This window comes from Salmo salar, chromosome 22 (assembly GCF_965601325.2).
Source record: "Salmo salar chromosome 22, fSalSal1, whole genome shotgun sequence".
Lineage (NCBI taxonomy): Eukaryota > Metazoa > Chordata > Actinopteri > Salmoniformes > Salmonidae > Salmo > Salmo salar.
In genome coordinates this window covers 51,660,388-51,687,038 of record NC_138312.1, presented here as the reverse complement: position 1 = coordinate 51,687,038, position 26,651 = coordinate 51,660,388, and the positions used below count along the sequence as shown (strand labels likewise).

Genomic DNA, 26,651 nt, shown 5'->3' with positions numbered 1-26,651 from the left:
AGTTTCGCTGGCTGAGGAAAGAAAATGATTTCCTACCTGACGTCAGCTGGTAGCCCTTGTTTGAAATCTGTCCAGTATGCAAGGAAAACTTCTCTTGGCTTTTCAGGCAGGCAGAGCAACACACACAGTTTACAAATATGTCTACTGACATCTAAACTGTAATTGATGTGGACAACCAGGATAATAACTCCTAATTTCAGAGGATCAGAGAAAAAATCCTCACGCTTCTCATTCCCCTTTTGGTTCTCACCATCTATAGCTTGCTGCATGAACTCATTCAAAAGGGTTTTCACCTGAAAAAATGAATGTACAATAATGATTCCTTACATTTACAAAAAAAATGAATGTACAAGAAAGATTCCTTACATTTACATTCATACGATAACAACTCCTAAGTATTTTGCGATTGAGTCATCAACATGTAAATAACAATATGCTGACAGAATAGCTGAAACAACGGCAAGGTAACACAAATTTTAATTTGTGTGTCTTCATAATATGCAGTTAACAATAAATATAAAAGCATTCATGAAAACAAGTTATATATCAATTTCATTCATAAAAGCTACTTAATGACAGTTCCTCAAAATAGGAAAGCAAATCTACCTGTTCTTCTCCATACGGCAGATCCCATTTCTTTGAACCATCCACATGGATGAAGGGGGATTTGTAATTGGTGAAGAACTGCTGGAGTTGAGTAAAGAAGTTCCTAATGTTCACGTCACTCCATGTTTGAAGGAGATTAAAAATGTTTCCCAGCATCACCTTTCCAGCCAGCTGTCTGCCTGCCACTAGCTTTTCCTTGTAGACATCCCACCATGCAAACCTGCTTTTGAAGCGTGATATCCAACTTTGGTCAGGTTCTGTGAGTATGATATCATCATATTGGTGCCACTCCCCTATGAGAAAAAAAAAATGGATCAGTATAATATTTATGGCTTCAATGTCATTTCATATACATTCCACATAGAAGTGGAAAATTCACCCTGATAAGCACAGTGTGTGTGTGTGTGTGTGTTTGTGGTGTCTTGTTAGTTACATAATAGTCAAACATTACCGTCAAGTGTCAAAAGATCCTCTTTGACAAATAGGCACCTGTTGACATGTTGCTTTGCATCCTTTAGGGAGATGTGCTCATATTTATACTCAAATGAGTCGTCTTTTCTCTTGTAGACAACATACTTGTAAGGTATGGAGACACCAACATTCTTTTTAGAGGTCACCATTCGTCCTTCAACAAGAAATCCATTCTCTCCTAAATCCCTTTAAAGTGGATGATGAAAAATACACAACATTTTCGAAATGAAGTTATCGGCTCATAAGAAATTACAATGTTTATTGTCGGACAACTGTTTCACACTATCACTCCAAAAACAAGTTACAGAAACACATCATAAAATGACTTGCTTAAGACGCACTAATCAGAGTTAATGATATGAAAGTCAGTGAATTGAAAACTCACATAAATTATTAGACATAAAATAAATTGATGTCAACAAAGGGCAAAGAAATTAAACCTTACCCTGTGATTTCCATTGTCAAACCATTTGTATCCCAGGTCCCAAAAAGACTTCCAGATCTCAAGCAAACTATGTCTTTTGATGGGTCCAACTTGAAACGCTTGGATACAACAGCGTGAAAATAAAGGGTAAGTTTATCCTTACCAGGACCATGATGCATTTTGGTTGGGCTGTAAGGAGAAAAAATATACAAAAACCAGTATCAGTAAATATCAAGGGTCCCATAACACAGACTTGAGTAAAGAATGAGGGGTGGTTTGAACTAATGTTTGGTGACGATGTACCTGTGACAGTTTAAAACATTAGCAGGGCTCCAGACTAATGTTTGGTGAAGATGTACCTGTGACAGTTTAAAACATTAGCAGGGCTCCAGACTAATGTTTGGTGACGATGTACCTGTGACAGTTTAAAACATTAGCAGGGCTCCAGACTAATGTTTGGTGAAGATGTACCTGTGACAGTTTAAAACATTAGCAGGGCTCCAGACTAATGTTTGGTGACGATGTACCTGTGACAGTTTAAAACATTAGCAGGGCTCCAGACTAATGTTTGGTGAAGATGTACCTGTGACAGTTTAAAACATTAGCAGGGCTCCAGACTAATGTTTGGTGAAGATGTACCTGTGACAGTTTAAAACATTAGCAGGGCTCCAGACTAATGTTTGGTGACGATGTACCTGTGACAGTTTAAAACATTAGCAGGGCTCCAGACTAATGTTTGGTGAAGATGTACCTGTGACAGTTTAAAACATTAGCAGGGCTCCAGACTAATGTTTGGTGAAGATGTACCTGTGACAGTTTAAAAACATTAGCAGGGCTCCAGACTAATGTTTGGTGACGATGTACCTGTGACAGTTTAAAACATTAGCAGGGCTCCAGACTAATGTTCTGGTGAAGATGTACCTGTGACAGTTTAAAACATTAGCAGGGCTCCAGACTAATGTTTGGTGACGATGTACCTGTGACAGTTTAAAACATTAGCAGGGCTCCAGACTAATGTTTGGTGAAGATGTACCTGTGACAGTTTAAAACATTAGCAGGGCTCCAGACTAATGTTTGGTGAAGATGTACCTGTGACAGTTTAAAACATTAGCAGGGCTCCAGACTAATGTTTGGTGAAGATGTACCTGTGACAGTTTAAAACATTAGCAGGGCTCCAGACTAATGTTTGGTGAAGATGTACCTGTGACAGTTTAAAACATTAGCAGGGCTCCAGACTAATGTTTTCCCCTAGTGGCACTGCATTCTCAGTTGGTAGCACTAGACCATGATTTGGTGGCACTCGAAAACTTTTATTGTGGCGTCACACAATAGAAAAATGTGTAATCTTATAAAGTAATTCACAATGATTAATAAGAAGTGTAATAAACTACTGAGATGGTATTCAATAAATAAGTTGTTACATCTAACACGTCCAAGCAAGAATGCATGATTAAGATATTTTGATATGCAACCTAATCCAGTGATTATCATGAATTTTGGGTTGACAATTAGGCTATTATTGTTATAAAATAGGACTAAAGAATTATTTTTGGGGGGTTCAATAGAGATTTGCCTTCATCTTTACGTGCACTAATATGACATATTGGCCTAATTCAATTGCTGCTAATTCACCACATGCAGAAGTGGGAACTCTATCAAATCTATGTTCTTTTTTTTTGCCAAATTCCATTTAGTTTTTCACAAATATTTTTTGGGGGGGTTTTGTTGTACCAGGTTTTGATTTTTCACAGTTTTTTCAGGTTTTCACTCTAGAAATCACACTTTTTTGTTAGAAAAACAACAATGCTTACACCACATCAGGAGACAATTTGAGGTATTGGAAAAATGTAAGATATTTCGATTTTGTAGTGTAGTCAGGGGTGAAAGTAGATTTAATTTCTTCCCAATACGGGACCTCCTAAAGTATGTGTGCACGTGCATGCGTGTGGGCCTAGTCGTAAAGATTTTTAATTTATCCTTTTAAAATGTATTACCTTTTATTGTGGCATATAGACAACCAGCTAATATGTTTTCATCTGATTGTCAAACAATAATTTCAAAGGCTTACTAGGCTACCCACGCACGTTCATCCACTCACATTTTTCAGCCTCCAAACAGTGGTGAATGTTAAGAGACATCTTTTATACAAAACACCAAAAAGTGTAAAGACATTTGCCAATTGTCATTAGACCTTAATGGATGTGTCCACTGCTGTCCGCAAACGTCTCAGTGTCAGCCAATCATGCCTTAGCAAAGTGTCAACGTTTTCATCAAATCACATCGCATTTTGGAGCGTAGGCTATACCACCCGTTTTCAAGTCCATTCACACATTTTTCATGCCTCTATCATGCGGCAATGATAAATAATGGTGTACAGTCTACAGTTTTCTTGACATTTTATTATAATTTATTGCGATGGCCTCATGTTTTACAGGTACTGCATACCCCCACTATTTATTTTGTACTAGACCGTACCGTCTTACTTTCACCCCTGAGTGTACAGTAGTTACCCTTTAATTCCAGTGCACACCTAGCAAGAGGCTGTTGTTTAGCTGTGTTTTTGTAGTGCACATGTGATGATAGAGTTTGATAAACAAACACCCACTGGATTTTTAAAAAGAATCATGATATAATTCTGCCAGGTAGGCATTAGCTACTTTCTAGTTTTTGGGAAAGCCTTTCTCCATCTACCAGAAGATAAATATCATTAGCATCCCTAACGGCTACAGCACACACAGATGAGACAGGGGCACACACATATGAGACAGGGGCACACACATATGAGACAGGGGCACACACAGATGAGACAGGGGCACACACATATGAGACAGGGGCACACACATATGAGACAGGGGCACACACAGATGAGACAGGGGCACACACAGATGAGACAGGGGCACACACATATGAGACAGGGGCACACACAGATGAGACAGGGGCACACACATATGAGACAGGGGCACACACAGATGAGACAGGGGCACACACAGATGAGACAGGGGCACACACAGATGAGACAGGTGCAGTCCCGTGTCGTTGCCTCGTTAGAAAGTTCCAGGAAATGATCATTACTGATGCATTCAGTTCATGTCTTATTATATCAACTTTGGCAAATTCATTAATTTTCTAATTCAATACATGTAATTGATTTCCTACTACCAGCCTCTTCATATCTGATACTAGCTCTGTATTTATCTCAAAGCCATAAGATTTATCTCGATTATTAAACAGTGTAAAACAGGCACAGGACAGACACCTTCATTACAGGAGTCATGAGGATAAATCACCTTACCGTTTGACCAAATCAGTCAAGTCAAAGCGTGGCCAAATGCGACTGTATGGTCACAGTCAGTAGCCCTGTATTAAACACATTCAATCTATGACAGACACTTACAATTGGGGAGGCTGGGACTGCTTTTCCGTGTTTTCATTCTTTGTTTCTTCCTGCCTTGTGTTTGACTTATCTGTTGGGTCATCAGTTGATACTTGGGATTGGTCAACACACGGCTGTGAGTTTGCTTCATCCTTGGTACACTTGTCACTCTGGTTACTGGATGTCTGTTGTTTATTCATGACTCCAGCTTCCTTGCTCCCTTCAGAGCTTCTGGAAAGCAGGAGTTTCCCAAATGTCAAAATATTCTGAACTTCAAAACATCTAAAACAACCTACTTTCATAATTACATTGTGTTATAATATTAATTCCCCCAACAACTGTAATAGTTTAAGCATTACTTGTTCCTTACATTTCCCATGAAGTCTGTTGTGACGTCTATGTAAAATGTGCATTGAATAGTTTAATTTGATTTGACAAGTAATATGGTTTTATTGAAAGGACCAATTTAATATATAAACTTACATTTGGGTTGGCTTTTTCTGCTTGTCCTTATTTTTTTTTGATTCCACCTGCTGGAAGTCTTCGTCATTGCTGTGGTTTGGTGGACTATCTTCCTTTGCAGGTGGGGAATCAGCAGTAGATGACTTAGAAGCATCACCACCACCACCATAATCACTCTGCTTCTCTGGTTCCTTGTGTTGGCTTGGAAGCCTCTTGTCTTGATTCTCCAAGCTTATTGATAAAAGTACAAACGTGTTTCAAAAGATGCAGTTCAATATATAAATATATATGATAAATCATAATAGAATAGAGAGATATTGATTACCTCTGCTTCCTCTTTAGTGTTCTTGTCTCTGTGGTTTCACCCATCAGAGCTTCTTTATATGACAGCTGTCTTACTGGTTGAGTTGGGACTGAGGCAGGTTCTGTGTTCTGATCTGTTGTCTCATGTGTGGATGAGGCAGTCTTCTCAGGCAAGTCTTGTTTTACTGAACTAGGTTGGGTTTGGCTTGTGTTTGACTCGTTCAGCGGTTCACTTTCATTTACCTTTGATGGACCCTCGGGTTGGTCTTCTGTGGTTGTCTGGTATGGGGATGGGATAAGAGAGGTTGGAAGTTTGGAGGGTACGGTTGGAGTGGCAGCAGGACTGGAAGTGTTCTCAGATGGAGTTCCTGTAGGGGGAACATCCACCGCTGCATAGCTCTCACTCCCAGACGACTCCTCTTTCTGATGTGTGTCTGTGGTCAGCTCAGTGTTGCGGAGGGAGTCTTCGCTCTATGTACAAACAAAAGTGTTATAGAATTGTATTTTAAAATATAACACATTTCAGTATTTAAATGTGACTAAGGCAAACAAAACAAAGAAAAAACTGCATATACACTCTATACTTTACTTAATATACATTCTACAATCTAAACTCTACCACATATACACTCTACTCTACTGAATATACACTCAATACTCAATAATCAACTGAATATACACTCATTACTCTACTGAATACACTCTATATTCTACTGTATACACACTCCATACTCTACTGCATGTACACTCCATACTGTATACTGAATATACACTCTATACTCTATTGCATATACACTTTACTGCATATACACACTACTCTACTGCATATACACTCTATTGCATATACACTCTACTCTACTGCATATACACTCTATACTCTACTGCATATACACTCTATACTCTACTGCATATACACGCTTCTCTACTGCATAAACACAATACTCTACTGCATATACATTCTATACTCTATACTCTACTGCATATACACACTACTCTACTGCATATACACTCTATACTCTACTGGATACACACTCTATACTATACTGGATACACACTCTATACTCTATACTATACTGCATATACACACTACTCTACTGCATATACACTCTATACTCTACTGGATACACACTCTACACTCTATACTCTACTGCATATACACTCTACTCTACTGCATACACATTCTATACTCTATACTCTACTGCATATACACTCTACTCTACTGCATATACATTCTATACTCTATACTCTACTGCATATACACTCTACTCTACTGCATATAAGCTCTACTCTACTGAATATACACTCTATACTCTACTGCATCTATGCTCTACTCTACTGCATATACACTCTACTCTACTGCATATACATTCTATACTCTATACTCTACTGCATATACACACCACTCTACTGCATATACACTCTACTCTACTGCATATACACTCTACTCTACTGCATATACACTCTATACTCTACTGCATACACACTCTATACTCAATACTCAACTGAATAAACACTCTATACTCTACTGAATACACACTCTACAATCTATACTCCACTGCATACACACTCTATACGCTATACTCTACTGGATAGACACTCTATACTCTACTGCATATACACTCTATAATATACTGGATATACACTCTATAATCTACTGGATATAACTCAATAATCTACTGCATATACACCCTATACTCTACTGGATATACACACTATACTCTACACACTACTGCATATACACTCTATATTCTACTGCATACACACTCTATACTCTACTGAATATACACTCTATACTCTACTGGATATACACTCGACAATCTATACTCTACTGCATATACACCCTATACTCTACTGGATATACACTCTATACTCTACTGCATATACACCCTATACTCTACTGGATATACACTCGACAATCTATACTCTACTGCATATACACTCTACTCTACTGCATATACACTCTATACTCTACTGCATATACACCCTATACTCTACTGGATATACACCCTATACTCTACTGGATATACACCCTATACTCTACTGGATATACACTCTACTCTACTGGATATACACTCTATACTGTACTGCATATACACTCTACTGCATATACACTCTACTCTACTGCATACACACTCTATACTCAATACTCAACTGAATAAACACTCTAAACTCTACTGAATACACACTCTACAATCTATACTCCACTGCATACACACTCTATTCGCTATACTCTACTGGATAGACACTCTATACTCTACTGCATATACACTCTATAATATACTGGATATACACTCTATAATCTACTGGATATACACTCAATAATCTACTGCATATACACCCTATACTCTACTGGATATACACACTATACTCTACACACTACTGCATATACACTCTATATTCTACTGCATACACACTCAATACACTACTGGATATACACTCTATACTCTACACTCTACTGCATATACACTCTATATTCTACTGGATATACACTCTATACTCTACTGGATATACACCCTATACTCTACTGGATATACACTCTATACTCTACTGCATATACACCCTATACTCTACTGGATATACACTCGACAATCTATACTCTACTGGATATACACTCTATACTCTACTGCATATACACCCTATACTCTACTGGATATACACACTATACTCTACACTCTACTGCATATACACTCTATATTCTACTGGATATACACTCTATACTCTACTGGATATACACCCTATACTCTACTGGATATACACTCTATACTCTACTGCATATACACTCTATACTCTACTGGATATACACTCGACAATCTATACTCTACTGCATATACACTCTACTCTACTGCATATACACTCTATACTCTACTGCATATACACCCTATACTCTACTGGATATACACTCAACAATCTATACTCTACGGCATATACACTCTACTCTACTGCATATACACTCTATACTCTACTGCATATACACCCTATACTCTACTGGATATACACCCTATACTCTACTGGATATACACTCTATACTGTACTGCATATACACTCTACTGCATATACACTCTACTCTACTGCATACACACTCTATACTCAATACTCAACTGAATAAACACTCTATACTCTACTGAATACACACTCTACAATCTATACTCCACTGCATACACACTCTATACGCTATACTCTACTGGATAGACACTCTATACTCTACTGCATATACACTCTATAATATACTGGATATACACTCTATAATCTACTGGATATACACTCAATAATCTACTGCATATACACCCTATACTCTACTGGATATACACTCTATACTCTACACACTACTGCATATACACTCTATATTCTACTGCATACACACTCAATACACTACTGGATATAGACTCTATACTCTACACTCTACTGCATATACACTCTATATTCTACTGGATATACACTCTATACTCTACTGGATATACACCCTATACTCTACTGGATATACACTCTATACTCTACTGCATATACACCCTATACTCTACTGGATATACACTCGACAATCTATACTCTACTGCATATACACTCTACTGCATATACACTCTATACTCTACTGCATATACACTCTATACTCTACTGCATATACACCCTATACTCTACTGGATATACACACTATACTCTACACTCTACTGCATATACACTCTATATTCTACTGGATATACACTCTATACTCTACTGGATATACACCCTATACTCTACTGGATATACACACTATACTCTACACTCTACTGCATATACACTCTATATTCTACTGGATATACACTCTATACTCTACTGGATATACACTCTATACTCTACTGCATATACACTCTATACTCTACTGGATATACACTCGACAATCTATACTCTACTGCATATACACTCTACTCTACTGCATATACACTCTATACTCTACTGCATATACACCCTATACTCTACTGGATATACACTCGACAATCTATACTCTACTGCATATACACTCTACTCTACTGCATATACACTCTATACTCTACTGCATATACACCCTATACTCTACTGGATATACACCCTATACTCTACTGGATATACACTCTATACTGTACTGCATATACACTCTACTGCATATACACTCTACTCTACTGCATACACACTCTATACTCAATACTCAACTGAATAAACACTCTATACTCTACTGAATACACACTCTACAATCTATACTCCACTGCATACACACTCTATACGCTATACTCTACTGGATAGACACTCTATACTCTACTGCATATACACTCTATAATATACTGGATATACACTCTATAATCTACTGGATATACACTCAATAATCTACTGCATATACACCCTATACTCTACTGGATATTTACACACTATACTCTACACACTACTGCATATACACTCTATATTCTACTGCATACACACTCAATACACTACTGGATATACACTCTATACTCTACACTCTACTGCATATACACTCTATATTCTACTGGATATACACTCTATACTCTACTGGATATACACCCTATACTCTACTGCATATACACTCTATACTCTACTGCATATACACTCTATACTCTACTGCATATACACTCTATACTCTCCTGCATATGCACTCTATACTCTACTGCATATACATTCTATACTCTACTGCATATACACTCTATATTCTACTGCATACACACTCTATACTCTACTGGCTATGCACTCTACACTCTACTGCATATGCACTCTACTGCATATACACTCTAAACTCTACTGCATATACACTCTATACTATATACTCTACTGCATATACACTCTATACTCTACTGCATATACACTCTATACTCTACTGCATATACACTCTATACTCTACTGGATATACACTCTATACTTTACTGCATATACACTCTATACTCTATATATTATACTGCATATACACTCTATACTCTACTGCATATACACTCTAAACTCTACTGGATATACACTCTATACTCTACTGGATATACACTCTATACTTTACTGCATATACACTCTACTGCATATACAATCTAGACTCTACTGGATATACACTATATACTTTACTGCATATACACTCTATACTATATACTCTACTGCATATACACTCTATACTCTACTGGATATACACTCTATACTCTACTGCATATACACTCTATACTCTACTGCATATACACTCTATACAATATACTGGCTATACACTATATACTCTACTGCATATACACTCTATACTCTACTGCATATACACCCTATACTCTACTGCATATACACTCTATACTTTACTGCATATACACTCTATACTTTACTGCATATACACTCTATACTCTACTGCATATACACTCTATACTCTACTGCATATACCCTCTATACTCTACTGCATATACACTCTATACTCTACTGCATATATACTCTACTGGATATACACTCTATACTCTACTGCATATACACTCTATACTCTACTGCATATACACTCGATACTCTACTGCATATACACTCTACTGGATATACACTCTATACTCTATATATTCTACTGCATATACACTCTATACTCTACTGCATATACACTCTATACTCTACTGCATATACCCTCTATACTCTACTGCATATACACTCTATACTCTACTGCATATACACTCTATACTCTACTGCATATACCCTCTATACTCTACTGCATATACACTCTATACTCTACTGCATATACACTCTATACTCTACTGCATATACCCTCTATACTCTACTGCATATACACTAAATACTCTACTGCATATACACTCTATACTTTACTGCATATATACTCTATATTCTACTGCATATACACTCTATACTCTACTGCATATACACTCTATACTCTACTGCATATACACTCTATACTCCACTGCATATACACCCTATACTCTATACTCTACTGGATATTTGGCACATTTTTCTTTACATTTTCAACAAATACAATTGTGATACAGGCACCTTTTCCTTGTCATTGCCCCCTGGTTCTTCACTGGAGTGTTTTAGAGGTGTGTCAGTTTTGTTCGGGGACAATGTCAGTGGCTCATTCTCATGCTGGGGCTCTGCTTCACTGACCGCAGAGGTTTGATGCTCTGCAGTGGTCTTATCTGACATTGAAGACATGTTACTTCGGTGAACTACATGATACGAACATTCAAGCTATCTTGCATTTAATAGTTTGGATTTATTTCCTATTGGACAATTCCATATATTATGCATTGGGCCAGGGTTTGTCTTGGTCAGGTCACATAATCAGTTAAAACTCCTGGTCCTAGGCAGGGCCGGACGAATCAAATCTGGGGCCCTAGGAAAGATCACTTTAGAGGGTCCACTCTTGGCGGTAGAGAGAAACTTTTGTAGTTTTAAAGTTTATTTCCTGTAATTCTAAACATTTTTCCATGGCTTATGCCGTGTTCTTATGTTATCTGAGTGACTCAATCATTATAACAAAATCAGTGGGGGCCCCTGGATTTAGGGTCACTGGGCATGTGCCCTTTATGCCCGGTGGGTAATATGGCCATGGTCCTAAGCATGCATATCACTGGCCCTATATACATGCATGCTGTAGACCTGCAAGTGAACTTTGTATTTCCTATGTAATAAAACATTTGTGCTGTAATTAGCCTACCGTAATTTCCGGACTATTGAGCGCACCTGAATATAAGCCGCACCCACTGAATTTAAAAAAAAGTATTACTTTGAACATAAATAAGCCACACATGTCTATAAGCCGCAGGTGCCTACCGGTACATTGAAACAAATTAACTTTACACAGGCTTTAACGAAACACGGCTTGTAACAAAAATAAATAGGCTTTAACGAAACACGGCTTGTAACAAAAATAAATAGGCTTTAACGAAACACGGCTTGTAACAAAAAATTAGCAGTAAACAGTAGCCTACCAAGAAAGTCATTGGTCACTATCTTCCTCCTCCTGTGCACTGAAACCACTGAAGTCATCTCCTTTCAAAAAAAATTGAAAGCGGGAAAAATCCATATATTAGCCGCGTCATTGTTTAAGCCGCGAGGTTCAAAGCGTGGGAAAAAAGTTGCGGCTTATAGTCCAGAAATTACGGTACTTGAAAAAGTGGGGTGCAGTTGCTCATCTTGAATGGTGAAGTATACTGAATAACATCCAAATATTATGATTTTGAATACATAAATAATGTATAGATGGTCAAACAAATGACAAATAATAGATATTGATTCATGATTATTAATATTTCAAAATAAATCATATATAAATCATATATTACCTGAGGTGCAAACTTGGGAATGGACAGGTAACTTAAATCCACAGTCACAGCAGAATTTAAAAGATTCTGCCAGCATGTGACCACAAGCAGGGCACTTCTTCATGATGAACCCTATCTGTTTGAAATAATAAACATGATCACTATGACAAACCATTATCATATATGGGGCAGCAGGTAGCCTATAGGTTAAGAGTTTTTGGCCAGTAACCGAAAGGTCACTGGCTCGAATTCATCAGCCGGCAAGATAGAAAAATCTGCCGTTCTGCCCTTGAGCAAGGCAGTTAACCCCCAACAACAACGCTGATGATGTAGACATCGATTAAGGTAGCCCCCCCGCACCTCTCTGACTCAAAGGGGTTGGGTTAAATGTGGAAGACACATTTCAGTTGAATGCATTCAGTTGTGCAAATGACTAGCTATCCCTTTTCCCCCAGCAGTCAGACAAACATTCTTTCACTTTCAATTACTCCTCATTCAGAAAGTTATGGTTAGGCTTAGATTTTTTGCGGGGCTGCTATTTTTCAGATGTTGCCCTACCGGAGTTATACAGTATTGTTGACACTCACATCAATGAGCTACTTGCTATGGGCGTCACTGGTATTAGCTTCACGACTGACATTTGAACCAGCGATGTCAGCCACATGAGCATTATGAACGAGTCTCACAGCACAGTGGGTTGATGAGGATTTCGAGAAGAAACAGGGTTTATGTGAAATGTTACAGACACAGCTGGACAAGATGGAAACGGACACAGTGACAGTGTGCACCGAGGAAGAGAGGCCACGGACAGAGAGAGCTGAAACTTCACTGCTTCACATGTATGATGAAATCCTGGTTGAGACTGAACAAATGAACAACGAAACAGCACAGCAAGTAAGTGAAAGAAATAGGTTTTGATTATGTTTTACTGGTAATGGGAACATACACTACCATTCAAAAGTATGGGGTCACTTAGAAATGTACTTGTTTTTGAAAGAAACTTTATTTTCCGTTAAAATAACATCAAATCGATCAGAAATACAGTGTAGACATTGTTAATGTTGTAAATGAATATTGTAGCTGGAAACGGAAGATTTTTTATGGAATATCTACATAGGCGTACAGAGGCCCATTATCATCAACAATCACTCCTGTGTTCCAATGGCACGTTGTGTTAGCTAATCCAAGTTTAGAATTTTAAACGGCTAATTGATCATCAGAAAACACTTTTGCAATTATGTTAGCACAGCTGAAAACTGTTGTCCTGATTAAAGAACAAGAAAACTGGCCTTCTTTAGACTAGTTGAGTATCTGGAGCATCAGCATTTGTGGGTTCGATTACAGGCTCAAAATGGCTAGAAACAAATAACTTTTTTCTGAAACTCATCAGTCTATTCTTGTTCTGAGAAATGAAGGCTATTCCATGTGAGAAACTGCCAAGAAACTGAAGATCTCGTACAACGCTGTGTACTACTCCCTTCACAGAACAGCGCAAACTGGCTCTAATCAGAATAGAAAGAGGAGTGGGAGGCCCCGGTGCACAACTGAGCAAGAGGACAAGTACATTAGAGTGTCTAGTTTGAGAAACAGATGCCTCACAAGTCCTCAACTGGCATCTTCATTAAATAGTACCGCAAAACACGAGTCTCAACGTCAACAGTGAAGAGGCGTCTCTACTATTGTAGATATGCCAGGTTGACTGGATGTAGGGTTATGAAATATTGTGCGGGTGGGTTGAGGACGGGTTGAATAAAGGTAAAACAGTACATAAAAAAACATAAACGTATCATTCATGTGCAATGTATATGTATAGGCTACAATGAGGTGTTTCTTACATTAGTTTTAGGCAATATCCCCCATAATATGGCATTAGTCTGTAAACCTAACATGCTAACCTGACCGCCTGGGTTGCGTGCACGATCATTGCAAAAGAAATGTACACATATGTATTCTCAATCATTTCATCCAAACTACGCGCATCAACAGTCGTCTGCATAGCGCCGTAGTCTAACATATAACTACAATTGGTGCTAAAATAGAACTTGGTGGGCATAGACAAAATCAACATGCGCACCATGGTTTGGTCATCATGTAAACTTTAGGGTTTAAAACTGTATGCGTGCCAAATAGCCTACATGCCAAATGCTTTTGGGAAAGGAAGAAGTCGATCCACTGAGGCAAAAGTAATAATATTGGTGTTTAATTCAATAAGAGAAAAGCTGCGAAATGGAGAGTTGGTGAAATGTGAAAAGAGGATGATAGCAGTGCCAGCTATGTTATGTTGAAACACAATCTCACACTTAATTCGTGAAAATATGTACAGAAAGTATTTAAGCAGATTTCGTGCGTTTTTGTGCATTTTATGTGGCTTAATTCGTGTGAAAAGACACATATTTTTGCGATTTAATTCGTAGAAAATGACCAAGAAAATTGTCCGACTTCATTCATAGGAAAATACTTTTTGGGGGGGCAAACTTCGGAACAATCATTTGAAAGTTATTATAGCAGTGCAGGATGGGCAATGTTGTTCTACCCTTCCTTTTTTTGTGTGTACCACATTTATTTATATCAGGGGTGCTTAAACTTTTTCAGCCTGGGACCCACATGAGAAATTCTGTGTTTTTCCTGGGACCCAAGTTTAGGAAAATATGCAACTATACACACAATAAACATCAGCACATTTCAGTGCGGTAGCCTAGTGGTTAGAATGTTGGACTAGCAACCAAAAGGTTGCAAGTTCGAATCCCAGAGCTGACATGGTACAAATCTGTCGTTCTTCCTCTGAACCCACTGTCATTGAAAATAAGAATTTGTTCTTTAACTGACTTGCCTAATAAAATATAAATTGCCCTTATGCCTAAAATTAATGCAATAAACAAATAACAATGAAATTAAATATCTATTCATGTTTATTTTCCCCCATTAAAAACACTCTTAGATACCTGTCTAGGTTGGAACTGTTTCTGTTAAAATACAATAAATCATTTAAATTCTGAACTGGAATAAACTGATTGATCACATCACACAGATGAATAACAGAACACACACACAGGCTTTTTGATAGTGCAACCCCTAAGTAATAGTTCAGATGAAAAATGATCAGGTACATTTACTGTAAAAATTATTGTTGAAAGAAAGTCTATGTGGGAACTGTTGCTGTTAAAATTCAATACGTATGTTTTATTCTGAACTGGAATAAACTGATTGATCACATCACACAGATGTAGACCAGAAAACACACACACTGTCCTAATGAGAGCATGTTTATTCTGGCCTCTGTTTTTGACAGTATAACACTGACATCATGCTCAGCCTTGAAACTGTTTCTGTTCTTGTTTTTTTAAGTATGTCAGAGTTGAGAACCCTGACTCGCATAGGTATGTGGTGCCAAACTGGACCAGAACATCTACTGCTTTCTCAGTCAGGTAGGAGACCGCTTCCTGCTGTAGATGAACAACCCAGAACTGTGTGAGTGTGTTCTCAGTCAGGTAGGAGACCGCTTCCTCCTGTAGATGAACAACCCAGAACTGTGTGAGTGTGTTCTCAGTCAGGTAGGAGACCACTTCCTACTGTAGATGAGCAACCCATAACTGTGTGAGTGTGTTTGCCTCAAAAAGCATCTTGCTTCAATGAGTTTGTTCCAGTTAAGAATAACTATTATTATTGTATTTTAACAGCAACAGTTCCAACCTAGACTAGTTTCCAACAATAATTTCTACAAATCAAATTTTATTTGTCACGTGCGCCGAATACAACAGGTGTAGACCTTACAGTGAAATGCTTACAGGCTCTAACCAATAGTGCAAAAAAGGTGTTAGGTGAACAATAGGTAAGTAAAGAAATAAAACAACAGTAAAAAGACAGGCTATATACAGTAGCGAGGCTATAAAAGTAGCGAGGCTACATACACACACCGGTTAGTCATGCTGATTGAGGTAGTATGTACATATGTAGATATGGTTAAAGTGACTATGCGTATATGATGAACAGAGAGTAGCAGTAGCGTAAAGAGGGGTTGGTGGGTGGTGGGTGGGACACAATGCAGATAGCCCGGTTAGCCAATGTGCGGGAGCATTGGTTGGTCGGCCCAATTGAGGTAGTATGTACATTAATGTATAGTTAAAGTGACTATGCATATATGATAAACAGAGAGTAGCAGCAGCGTAAAAAGAGGGTTGGGGGGGCACACAATGCAAATAGTCCGGGTAGCCATTTGATTACCTGTTCAGGATTCCTATGGCTTGGGGGTAAAAACTTTTGAGAAGCCTTTTTGTCCTAGACTTGGCACTCCGGTACCGCTTGCCATGCGGTTGTAGAGAGAACAGTCTATGACTGGGGTGGCTGGGGTCTTTGACAATTTTTAGGGCCTTCCTCTGACACCGCCTGGTGTAGAGCTCCTGGATGGCAGGCAGCTTAGCCCCAGTGATGTACTGGGCCATACGCACTACCCTCTGTAGTGCTTGCAGTCAGAGGCCTAGCAATTGCCGTACCAGGCAGTGATGCAACCAATCAGGATGCTCTCGATGTTGCAGCTGTAGAACCTTTTGCGGATCTCAGGACCCTTGCCAAATATTTTTAGTCTCCTGAGTGGGAATAGACTTTGCCGTGCCCTCTTCACGACTGTCTTGGTGTGTTTGGACCGTGATAGTTTGTTGGTGATGTGGACACCAAGGAACTTGAAGCTCTCAACCTGCTCCCCTACAGCCCCGTCGATGACAATGGGGGCGTGCTCGGCCCTCCTTTTCCTGTAATCCACAATCAGGTTGTTATCCTGGCACCACACGGCCAGGTCTCTGACCTCCTCCCTATAGGCTGTCTCATCATTGTCGGTGATCAGGCCTAGCACTGTTGTGTCGTCGGCAAACTTAATGATGGTGCTTGAGTCGTGCCTGGCCATGCAGTCAGGAGTGAACATGGAGTACAGGAGGGGACTTAGCACGCACCCCTGAGGGGCCCCCGTGTTGAGGATCAGCGTGGCAGATGTGTTGTTACCTACCCTTAACACCTGGGGCTCGCCCGTCAGAAAGTCCAGGATCCAGTTGCAGAGGGAGGTGTTTAGTCCCAGGGTCCTTAGTGATGAGCTTTGAGGGCACTATGGTGTTGAACGCTTAGCTGCAGTCAATGAATAGCATTCTCACAAAGGTGTTCCTTTTAGAGATTGCAATAGAGATTGCATAATCTGTGGATCTGTTGGGGCGGTATGCAAATTGGAATGGCTCTAGGGTTAATGGTGTTGATGTGAGCTGTGACCAGCCTTTCAAAGCACTTCATGGCTACAGACGTGAGTGCTATGGGTCGGTAGTCATTTAGGCAGGTTACCTTAGTGTTCTTGGGCACAGGCACTATAGTGGTCTGGTTGAAACATGTTGGTATTACAGACTCAGTCAGGGACAGGTTGAAAATGTCAGTGAAGCCACTTGCTAGTTTGTCAGCGTATGCTCTGAGTACACGTCCTGATAATTCGTCTGGCCCTGCGACCTTGTGAATGTTGAGCTGTTTAAAGGTCTTACTCACATCGGCTACGGAGAGTGTGATCACACAGTCGCCCGGGACAGCTGATGCTCTCATGCATGCTTCATTGTTGCTTGCCTCGAAGCGAGCATTGCTCATCACTGGGCAGCTCGCGGCTGTGCTTCCCTTTGTAGTCTGTAATAGTTTGCAAGCCCTGCCACATTTGAGGAGCGTTGGAGCCGGTGTAGTACGATTCAATCTTAGTCCTGTATTGATGCTTTGCTTGTTTGATGGTTCGTCGGAGGGCATAGCTGGATTTCTTATAAGCTTCCGGGTCAGAGTCCCGCTCCTTGAAACGGCAGCTCTACTCTTTAGCTCAGTGCAGATGTTGCCTGTAATCCATAGCTTCTGGTTGGGGTATGTACGTACAGTCACTGTGGGGACGACGTCATCGATGCACTTATTTATGAAGCCAGTGACTGAGGTGTGTCTGTTACTTGAACTCAGTGAAGCATTTCTTTGTGCTGCAATTTCTGAGGCTGGTAACTCTAATGAACTTATCCTCTGTAGCAGAGGTAACTCTGGGTCTTCCTTTCCTGTGGCGGTCCTCATGAGAGCCAGTTTCATCATAGCGCATGATGGTTTTTGCGACTGCACAGAAAGAAACTTTCAAAGTTCTTGAGATTTTCCGGATTGACTGACCTTCATGTCTTAAAGTAATGATGGACTGTCATTTCTCTTTGCTTATTTAGCTGTTCTTGCCATATTATGGACTTGGTCTTTTACCAAATAGGGCTATCTTCTGTATACCACCCCTACCATGTCACAACACAACTGATTGGTTCAAACGCATTAAAATGGAAAGAAATTCCACAAATTCAATTTTAACAAGGCACACCTGTTAATTGAAATGCATTCCAGGTGACTACCTCATGAAGCTGGTTGAGATAATGCCAAGAGTGTGCAAAGCTGTCATGGGCGGCAGGTAGCCTAGTGGTTAGAGCGTTGGACTAGTAACCGAAAGGTTGCAAGATTGAATCCCTGAGCTGACAAGGTAAAACTCTGTCGTTCTGCCCCTGAACAAGGCAGTTAACCCACTGCTCCTTGAAAATAAGAATATTACAAATAAGAATTTGTTCTTAACTGACTTGCCTAGTTAAATGAAAGAAAAAAAGGTGGCTACTTTGAAGAATCTCAGGTATAAAATATGTTTCGATCTGTTTAACATATTTTTGGTTACTACATGATTCCATATGTGTTATTTCACCGTTTTGATGACTTCACTATTATTCTACAATGTAGGAAATAGTAAAAATAAAGAAAAACCCTAGAATGAGTAGGTGTGTCCAAACGTTTGACTGGTACTCTATCTATAAACTAAGGAAACTGCCAGGAAAAACATAACTAAGGGGCATTATCAAACTGAGGACATGGATATATAAAGAGAAAACAAAGGCCAATTTAAAGGCAGTATAATATACGTACAGTATTTACTTATCTCTCCAACATAATAAAATACTTTACTTTTGCATACCACGAAGGAAAAAGGGCATCACTAAGCATGAACCATTACTAGTGTGTAGGAAGGAGCATGCTGCTTATATGGGGAAACAGCAGTGGTGTAGAATACTTCAAAGTACTACTTAAGTAGTTTTTAGTTATCTTTACTATTTCAAATTTTGAAAACTTTTACTTTTACTTCACTACATTACTAAATAAAATTATATACTTTTTACTCAATACATTTTCCCTGACACCCAAAAGTACTGATTACATTTTTTTAATGCTTCGCAGGACGAGAAAATGGTCACAGACTTATCAAGAGAACATCCCTGGTCATTTTTGAGCTACAGCCATCTTCGTTTCCATCAGACAGATCGAAGATAGCAGATATTATTACGCTAATGTCAGGAAGGGCGCTCTCCTGTTCACCGGACGTGCTACCTGTCCCAGACCTGTTGTCCCAGACCTGCTGGAACCCTGACCTATTCACCGGACGTGCTACCTATCCCAGACCTGCTGTTTTCAACTCTCTAGAGACAGCAGGAGCGGTAGAGATACTCTCAAAGATCGGCTATGAAAAAGCCAACTGACACTTACTCTTGTGTTACTGACTTGTTGCACCCTCGACAACTACTATGATTATTATTATTTGACAATGCTGGTCATTTATGAACATTTGAACATCTAGGCCATGTGCTGTTATAATCTCCACCCGGCACAGCCAGAAGAGGACTGGCCACCCCTCATAGCCTGGTTCCTCTCTAGGTTTCTTCCTAGGTTTTGGCCTTTCTAGGGAGTTTTTCCTAGCCACCGTGCTTCTACACCTGCATTGCTTGCTGTTTGGGGTTTTAGGCTGGGTTTCTGTACAGCACTTTGTGATATCAGCTGATGTAAGAAGGGCTATATAAATACATTTGATTTGATCTCTACTCCATTATCGCCCTTAACATTAAAATTGATGAACGCCTAAGGGAACGCAAGAGTGAGAGGAGGTCAGGTCTCGGGCACATTCGTGCACCCGCTATGGCGCGTTCACCTCCAAGGGAATCCGGAAGTTTCCAAAGGCAGTTCTTCCGAGCGGATTCGAAGCCACCCGAGCACTCTCGGAAATCTACGACGGGTGAGTTGGATACTCCTGAGCCTATGCAGTTGGGAAGAACTAGGTTATCAGTTGGGGAACGCTCACCAAGGATGAATAATAACTGTTGTCTGTACTGTGGAGGGGCAGGACATTTTATTGCTACCTTCCCTAATTCCCATCACCCGCACACCCTTTTTTGCTCTTGTGCTGTGGGGAGACCAATCTAAGTCTCTCTGAGTGCTCATTGACTCTGGGGCTAATGAATGTCTTATGGATGCCACGATAGCTTCGGAGCTTGGTATTCCCACTCAGCCTCTCTCTGTGCCCATGGATGCTAGGGCACTGGACGGCCGCTCTATAGGGGAAGTCACCCAAAGTACTGTGCCCGTTCAATTACGGGTTTCTGGTAACCTGTTACGAGAATTATGTTCTCAATGTTAACTTCAATTAAAATACTCAGTCTGCCACCCAGAATGTGTGAGATTCTGGTTGAATGAAACAGACGGAGGCCCAGCTTACAAGAATCAGAAGTGTTTATTCACGAGGGCGCTCTCAAGTCCATTGTACAGAGACATCGATTATATACCACTCCTTAGTTACGCACACATATACACACAAACATTAAGGCCCCAGATCTCTTAACACTGTAGATCATTGCCCAGCTGACAGTTTCATTCCTTTGAGATTAGGGAAACCTTGAGGGGGACTCCCTCTCATATCTTAAACCCTCAGAGTTCAAGCTAGGGCAGGTCAACCACAGTTTAACAGTTCTTGGTGTTTACTTAAACACACAGACACACATTCTTCTCGTTCCCAGTCCAACCTTGTTAGATTTATGCTTAACCCTTTAGTTACTCGTTCTACATGCTATATAGACCATATCCCGAATAGTTAAGTCTCAGGGTAGAATTATTTAATCATTACATTCAAACATATAAATCCCTTTACATAACCACAGTGAGACAATACAGTTCCTCCTCATTGCATCAACCCATGTTCTGGTTGTTTTGGAAATTTTCCTGGCTTCAAAAGCACAATCCGATGATTGATTGGACCACAAGCTCCATCCTGGGTTGTAGCCCATTTTGCCATTCCCACTGCCCTCAAGCAGCACAGCCTTCCTCAAGTCATCTTCCTCTGGATGTTAGCAAGACTGTGGATGTCTCTGCTATCCCCACAGAATACCATGACCTCTTGGAAGGGTTCAGTAAGGCACGTGCTACTTCCCTTCCCCCGCACCGTCCTTATGATTGTGCCATTGATCTTCTCCCAGGCACTACACCAACTCGGGGTTGCTTGTATTCTCTGTCTGGACCGGAGACCAAAGCTATGGAGGAGTACATAAAGGAGTCTCTTGACACTGGGGCCGTCCGTCCATCTGCATCTCCTGCCTGCGGAAGGGTTTTTCTTTGCGGAGAAGGACAAGACCCTGCGTCCGTGCATTGACTATTGGGGACTTAATGACATTACTGTCAAATCATTACCCCCCTACCTCTCCTCGGCGTTTGAACCTCTCCAGGCGGCCACCATATTTTCCAAGTTGGACCTTCGAAATGCCTACCACCTGGTTCGGATACGAGAGGGGGATGAGTGGAAGACAGCCTTCAACACAGCCAGTAGACATTATGATTACCAGGTCATGCCATTTGGACTCACCAACTGTCTTCCAGGCTTTGGTCAATGATGTGCTTCGGGACATGCTAAACCGGTTTGTGTTCGTGTACCTTGACCTTTTTCCCGATCTGCCCAAGAACATATACTCCATGTCAGACAGGTCCTTCAGCGCCACCTGGAGAACCAACTGTTCGTGAAAGCCGAAAAGTGTGAGTTCCACCGCGCTACAATCACCTTTCTGGGATATGTCATTGCTGAGGGCAATGTTCAGATGGATCCTGGAAAGGTGAAAGCAGTGGTGAATTGGCCTCAACCAACGTCCAGGGTGCAGTTGCAACGGTGTCTTGGGTTTGCAAACTTCTACCGCCGTTTCATTCGGGACTACAGCACCCTGATGGCCCCCCTCTCGGCACTCACCTCTCCCAAGGTACCGTTCAAATGGTCTCCAGCTGTCGACAAAGCCTTTATGGACCTGAAGCATCAGTTCACAACAGCATTCATCCATCCGGACCCCTTGCGTCAATTTGTGGTGGAAGTGGATGCTTCGGATGTTGGAGTGGGGTCATCCTGTCCCAGTGATCTGCCCAGGACCAGAAGCTTCATCCCTGTGCCTTCCTGTCCCATCGTCTCAATCCTACTGAAAGGAACTACGATGTTGGCAACCTAGAACTCCTGGCGGTAAAGATGGCGTTGGAGGAGTTTAGGCACTGGCTGGAAGGAGCAGAACAGCCATTCCTGGTCTGGACTGAATATCTCCGTACAGCCAAGTGCCTCAACTCCAGGCAGGCCCGGTGGGCCCTCCTGTTTACCAGATTTAACTTCACCATCTCCTACCACCCAGGGTCAATGAATGTGAAGCCTGATGCCCTCTCCCGCCTATACAGTTCCTCTGCCACACCCTCGACCTCTGACACCATTCTCCCTACCTCATGCCTTGCTGCCACTGTGGATTGGGGTATTGAGAACCTGGTCTGCGAGGCACAACATTCCCAACCTGGACCTGAAGGGGGCCCGGCTAACCAGCTGTTAGTCCCTAATCCAGTCCGGTCCCGGGTCCTGGAATGGGCTCATTCCTCCAGGCTGACCTGTCATCCAGGGTTCGGTCGTACATTAGCCTTCCTCCGACAACGTTTCTGGTGGCCCACAATGGTCCCTGATGTCTCTGCCTTCGTCGCCGCATGCACAGTATGCTCAGAACAAGACTCCACGGCAAGCTCCTTCTGGCCTCCTTTAGTCACTACCGGTCCCTCATCGTCCCTGGTCTCATATATCTCTGGACTTTGTCACTGGGCTCCCTCCATCTGATGGCAACACCGTCATTCTGACGGTAGTTGATTGGTTCTCCAAGGCCGCCCATTTCATCCCTCTCCCCAAACTACCTTCTGCCAAGGAGACAGCCCAGCTTATAGTGCAGCATGTCTTCCGGATCCATGGACTCCCGGTAGACATGGTCTCAGATCGGGGTTCTTGTCTCAGTTCTGGAAGGCGTTCTGCACCCTTATTGGGTCGTCGGCCAGTCTGTCATCCGGATTCCATCCCCAAACTAATGGTCAGTCGGAGCGAGCCAACCAAGACCTGGAGACCACCTTAAGGTACCTGGTCTCAACCAACCCCACTACCTGCAGCCATCAACTGGTCTGGGTGGAGTATGCCTGGAACACCATTCCCAGTTCTGCCACAGGACTCACCGCATGGAGCACTTCTTTGCGAGGCAATGGAAATCCTCCCTGGTCTTTGTGGTTGAATCTGTGTTCGAAATTCACTGCTCGACTTACAGATAATTGTATGTGTGGGGTACAAAGATGTCATGTTAAACACTATTATTGCACACAGTGAGTCCATGCAACTTATTGTGACTTGTTAAGCACATTTTTACTTCTGAAATTAAATAGGCTTGCCATAAGAGGGGTTGAGTACTTATTGACTCAAAACATTTCAGTTTTTAATTTTTAATTCATTTGTAAGTCCTGAAAACATCATTTCACTTTGACATTATGGGGTATTAAATGTAGACCAGTGACACAAAATCTAAATGTAATCAATTTAAAACTCCCCCTGCAGCAAGTTGTGGCGATTTTCAAACAGGTTGTGGCAAGGAGGAAACCGATGCCTTTGCAGCCTGAAGGGAGCATGTTTCATGTATTTCTTGGTCGCAGGGGGACACAAGTGTTCTGCCGACTGGGCTGAGTGCTTTGGGACGCTAGAGATTAAATTACGTTGGGAAGAACTACGCACTCTAGTGGACCTTGGGGCTAGAAGTCCAGTAGAATGGTAGCCTGACTACCCATCCACACTAGCGTTTCTTATCATTTACATTTACATTTAAGTCATTTAGCAGACGCTCTTATCCAGAGCGACTTACAAATTGGTGGATTCACCTTATGATATCCAGTGGAACAACCACTTTACAATAGTGCATCTAAATCTTTTAGGGGGGGGGGGGGGTTAGAAGGATTACTTTATCCTATCCTAGGTATTCCTTAAAGAGGTGGGGTTTCAGGTGTCTCCGGAAGGTGGTGATTGACTCCGCTGTCCTGGCGTCGTGAGGGAGCTTGTTCCACCATTGGGGTGCCAGAGCAGCGAACAGTTTTGACTGGGCTGAGCGGGAACTGTGCTTTCTCAGAGGTAGGGAGGCGAGCAGGCCAGAGGTGGATGAACGCAGTGCCCTTGTTTGGGTGTAGGGCCTGATCAGAGCCATTATGGAGCCATTAAAAGCGCAGAGGAATTAAATTCAGGATGAGTTGACAGGCAAGTAGAATGGAAGGAAAACAGCAATGGGAGTATAGTAGACATGCTTGTGTAGCAGGGTTGGAGTCCATTCGAATTAAAGACATTCAACTAGAGACTAAACAACATGAGGAAGACCTTCGCTTTTGCGGTGGAAAATTAGGTTGACAAGATTGTGGATGACTCACTTTATTATAAGCATACAAAGACACACACGCACACACTGCATGCAAACGGCTTGCGCAATACGGGTTACAGGTTAATGTGAAACAAACCCACACTCTTTCTACTAAATTCAAAGAGCTCTGTAAACCACTCTTAAGGTGGCACTAGGAGCAGTTGAAACTCACATTAAACATGACAGGGTAGGAGAAAAAGAAACTGAACTAACTGACTCTTTGTGACAGTTCCTTTCATTTTTTCTCTGACTTTCTAACAGATTCTATTGTTGTGAAACTAAAGGTCCTACAACAACATCCCTGTCCAATAATACTTTTGTCAGTTTGTCAAAGGACTCATTTGTTGGTTATGCCTATTTGTAAACTACCTTCATCTAGTTGGACTAGACAATCTGAACCCTCTTTCTAAAATTATCCGCCGCAATTGTTGCAACCGTATTACTAGCCTGTTCAACATATCGTCTGAGATCCCTAAAGATTGGAAAGTTTCCACGGTCATCCCCTCTTCAAAGGGGGAGACACTCTAGACCCAAACTGTTACAGACCTATATCTATCCTACCCTGCCTTTCTAAAGTCTTCGAAAGCCAAGTTAACAAACAGATCACCGATCATTTCGAATCCCACCGTACCTTCTCCGCTATGCAATCTGGTTTCCGAGCTGGTCATGGGTGCACCTCATCAACACTCAAGGTCCTAAACGATATCATAACCGCCATTGATAAAAGACAGTACTGTGCAGTCGTCTTCATCGACCTGGCCAAGGCTTTCAACTCTGTCAATCACCACATTCTTATCGGCAGACTCAACAGCCTTGGTTTCTCAAATGACTGCCTCGCCTGGTTCACCAACTACTTCTCAGAGTTCAGTGTGACAAATCGGAGGGCCTGTTATCCAGACCTCTGGCAGTCTCTATGGGGGTGCCACAGGGTTCAATTCTCAGGCCGACTCTTTTCTCTGTTTTTTATCAATGATGTTGCTCTTGCTGCTGGTGATTCTCTGTTACACCTCTACGCAGTTGACTCCATTCTGTATACTTCTGGCCCTTCGTTGGACACTGTGCTAACAAACCTCCAGACGAGCTTCAATGGCATACAACACTCCTTCCGCGGCCTCCAACTGCTCTTAAATGCAAGTAAAACTAAATGCATGCTCTTCAACCGATCGCTACCCGCCTGTCTAGCATCACTACTCTGGACGGTTCTGACTTAGAATATGTGG

General features: G+C 41.2%; 1 protein-coding gene across 1 annotated transcript in view; it reads right to left on the bottom strand.

Moving 5' to 3' along the window:
• Window positions 1-13,039, bottom strand: part of LOC106583653 (E3 ubiquitin-protein ligase rnf213-alpha) — a 62,696-nt gene extending 49,657 nt beyond the window's left edge. Inside the window, 9 exon segments of the mRNA XM_082967511.1 lie at window positions 37-293; window positions 607-899; window positions 1,058-1,263; window positions 1,523-1,690; window positions 4,896-5,105; window positions 5,358-5,567; window positions 5,662-6,110; window positions 11,604-11,749; window positions 12,899-13,039. Coding sequence (XP_082823637.1) covers window positions 37-293; window positions 607-899; window positions 1,058-1,263; window positions 1,523-1,690; window positions 4,896-5,105; window positions 5,358-5,567; window positions 5,662-6,110; window positions 11,604-11,749; window positions 12,899-13,001 — 2,042 coding nt within the window. The 5' untranslated portion in view covers window positions 13,002-13,039.
• Window positions 13,040-26,651: the final 13,612 nt, after the last annotated feature.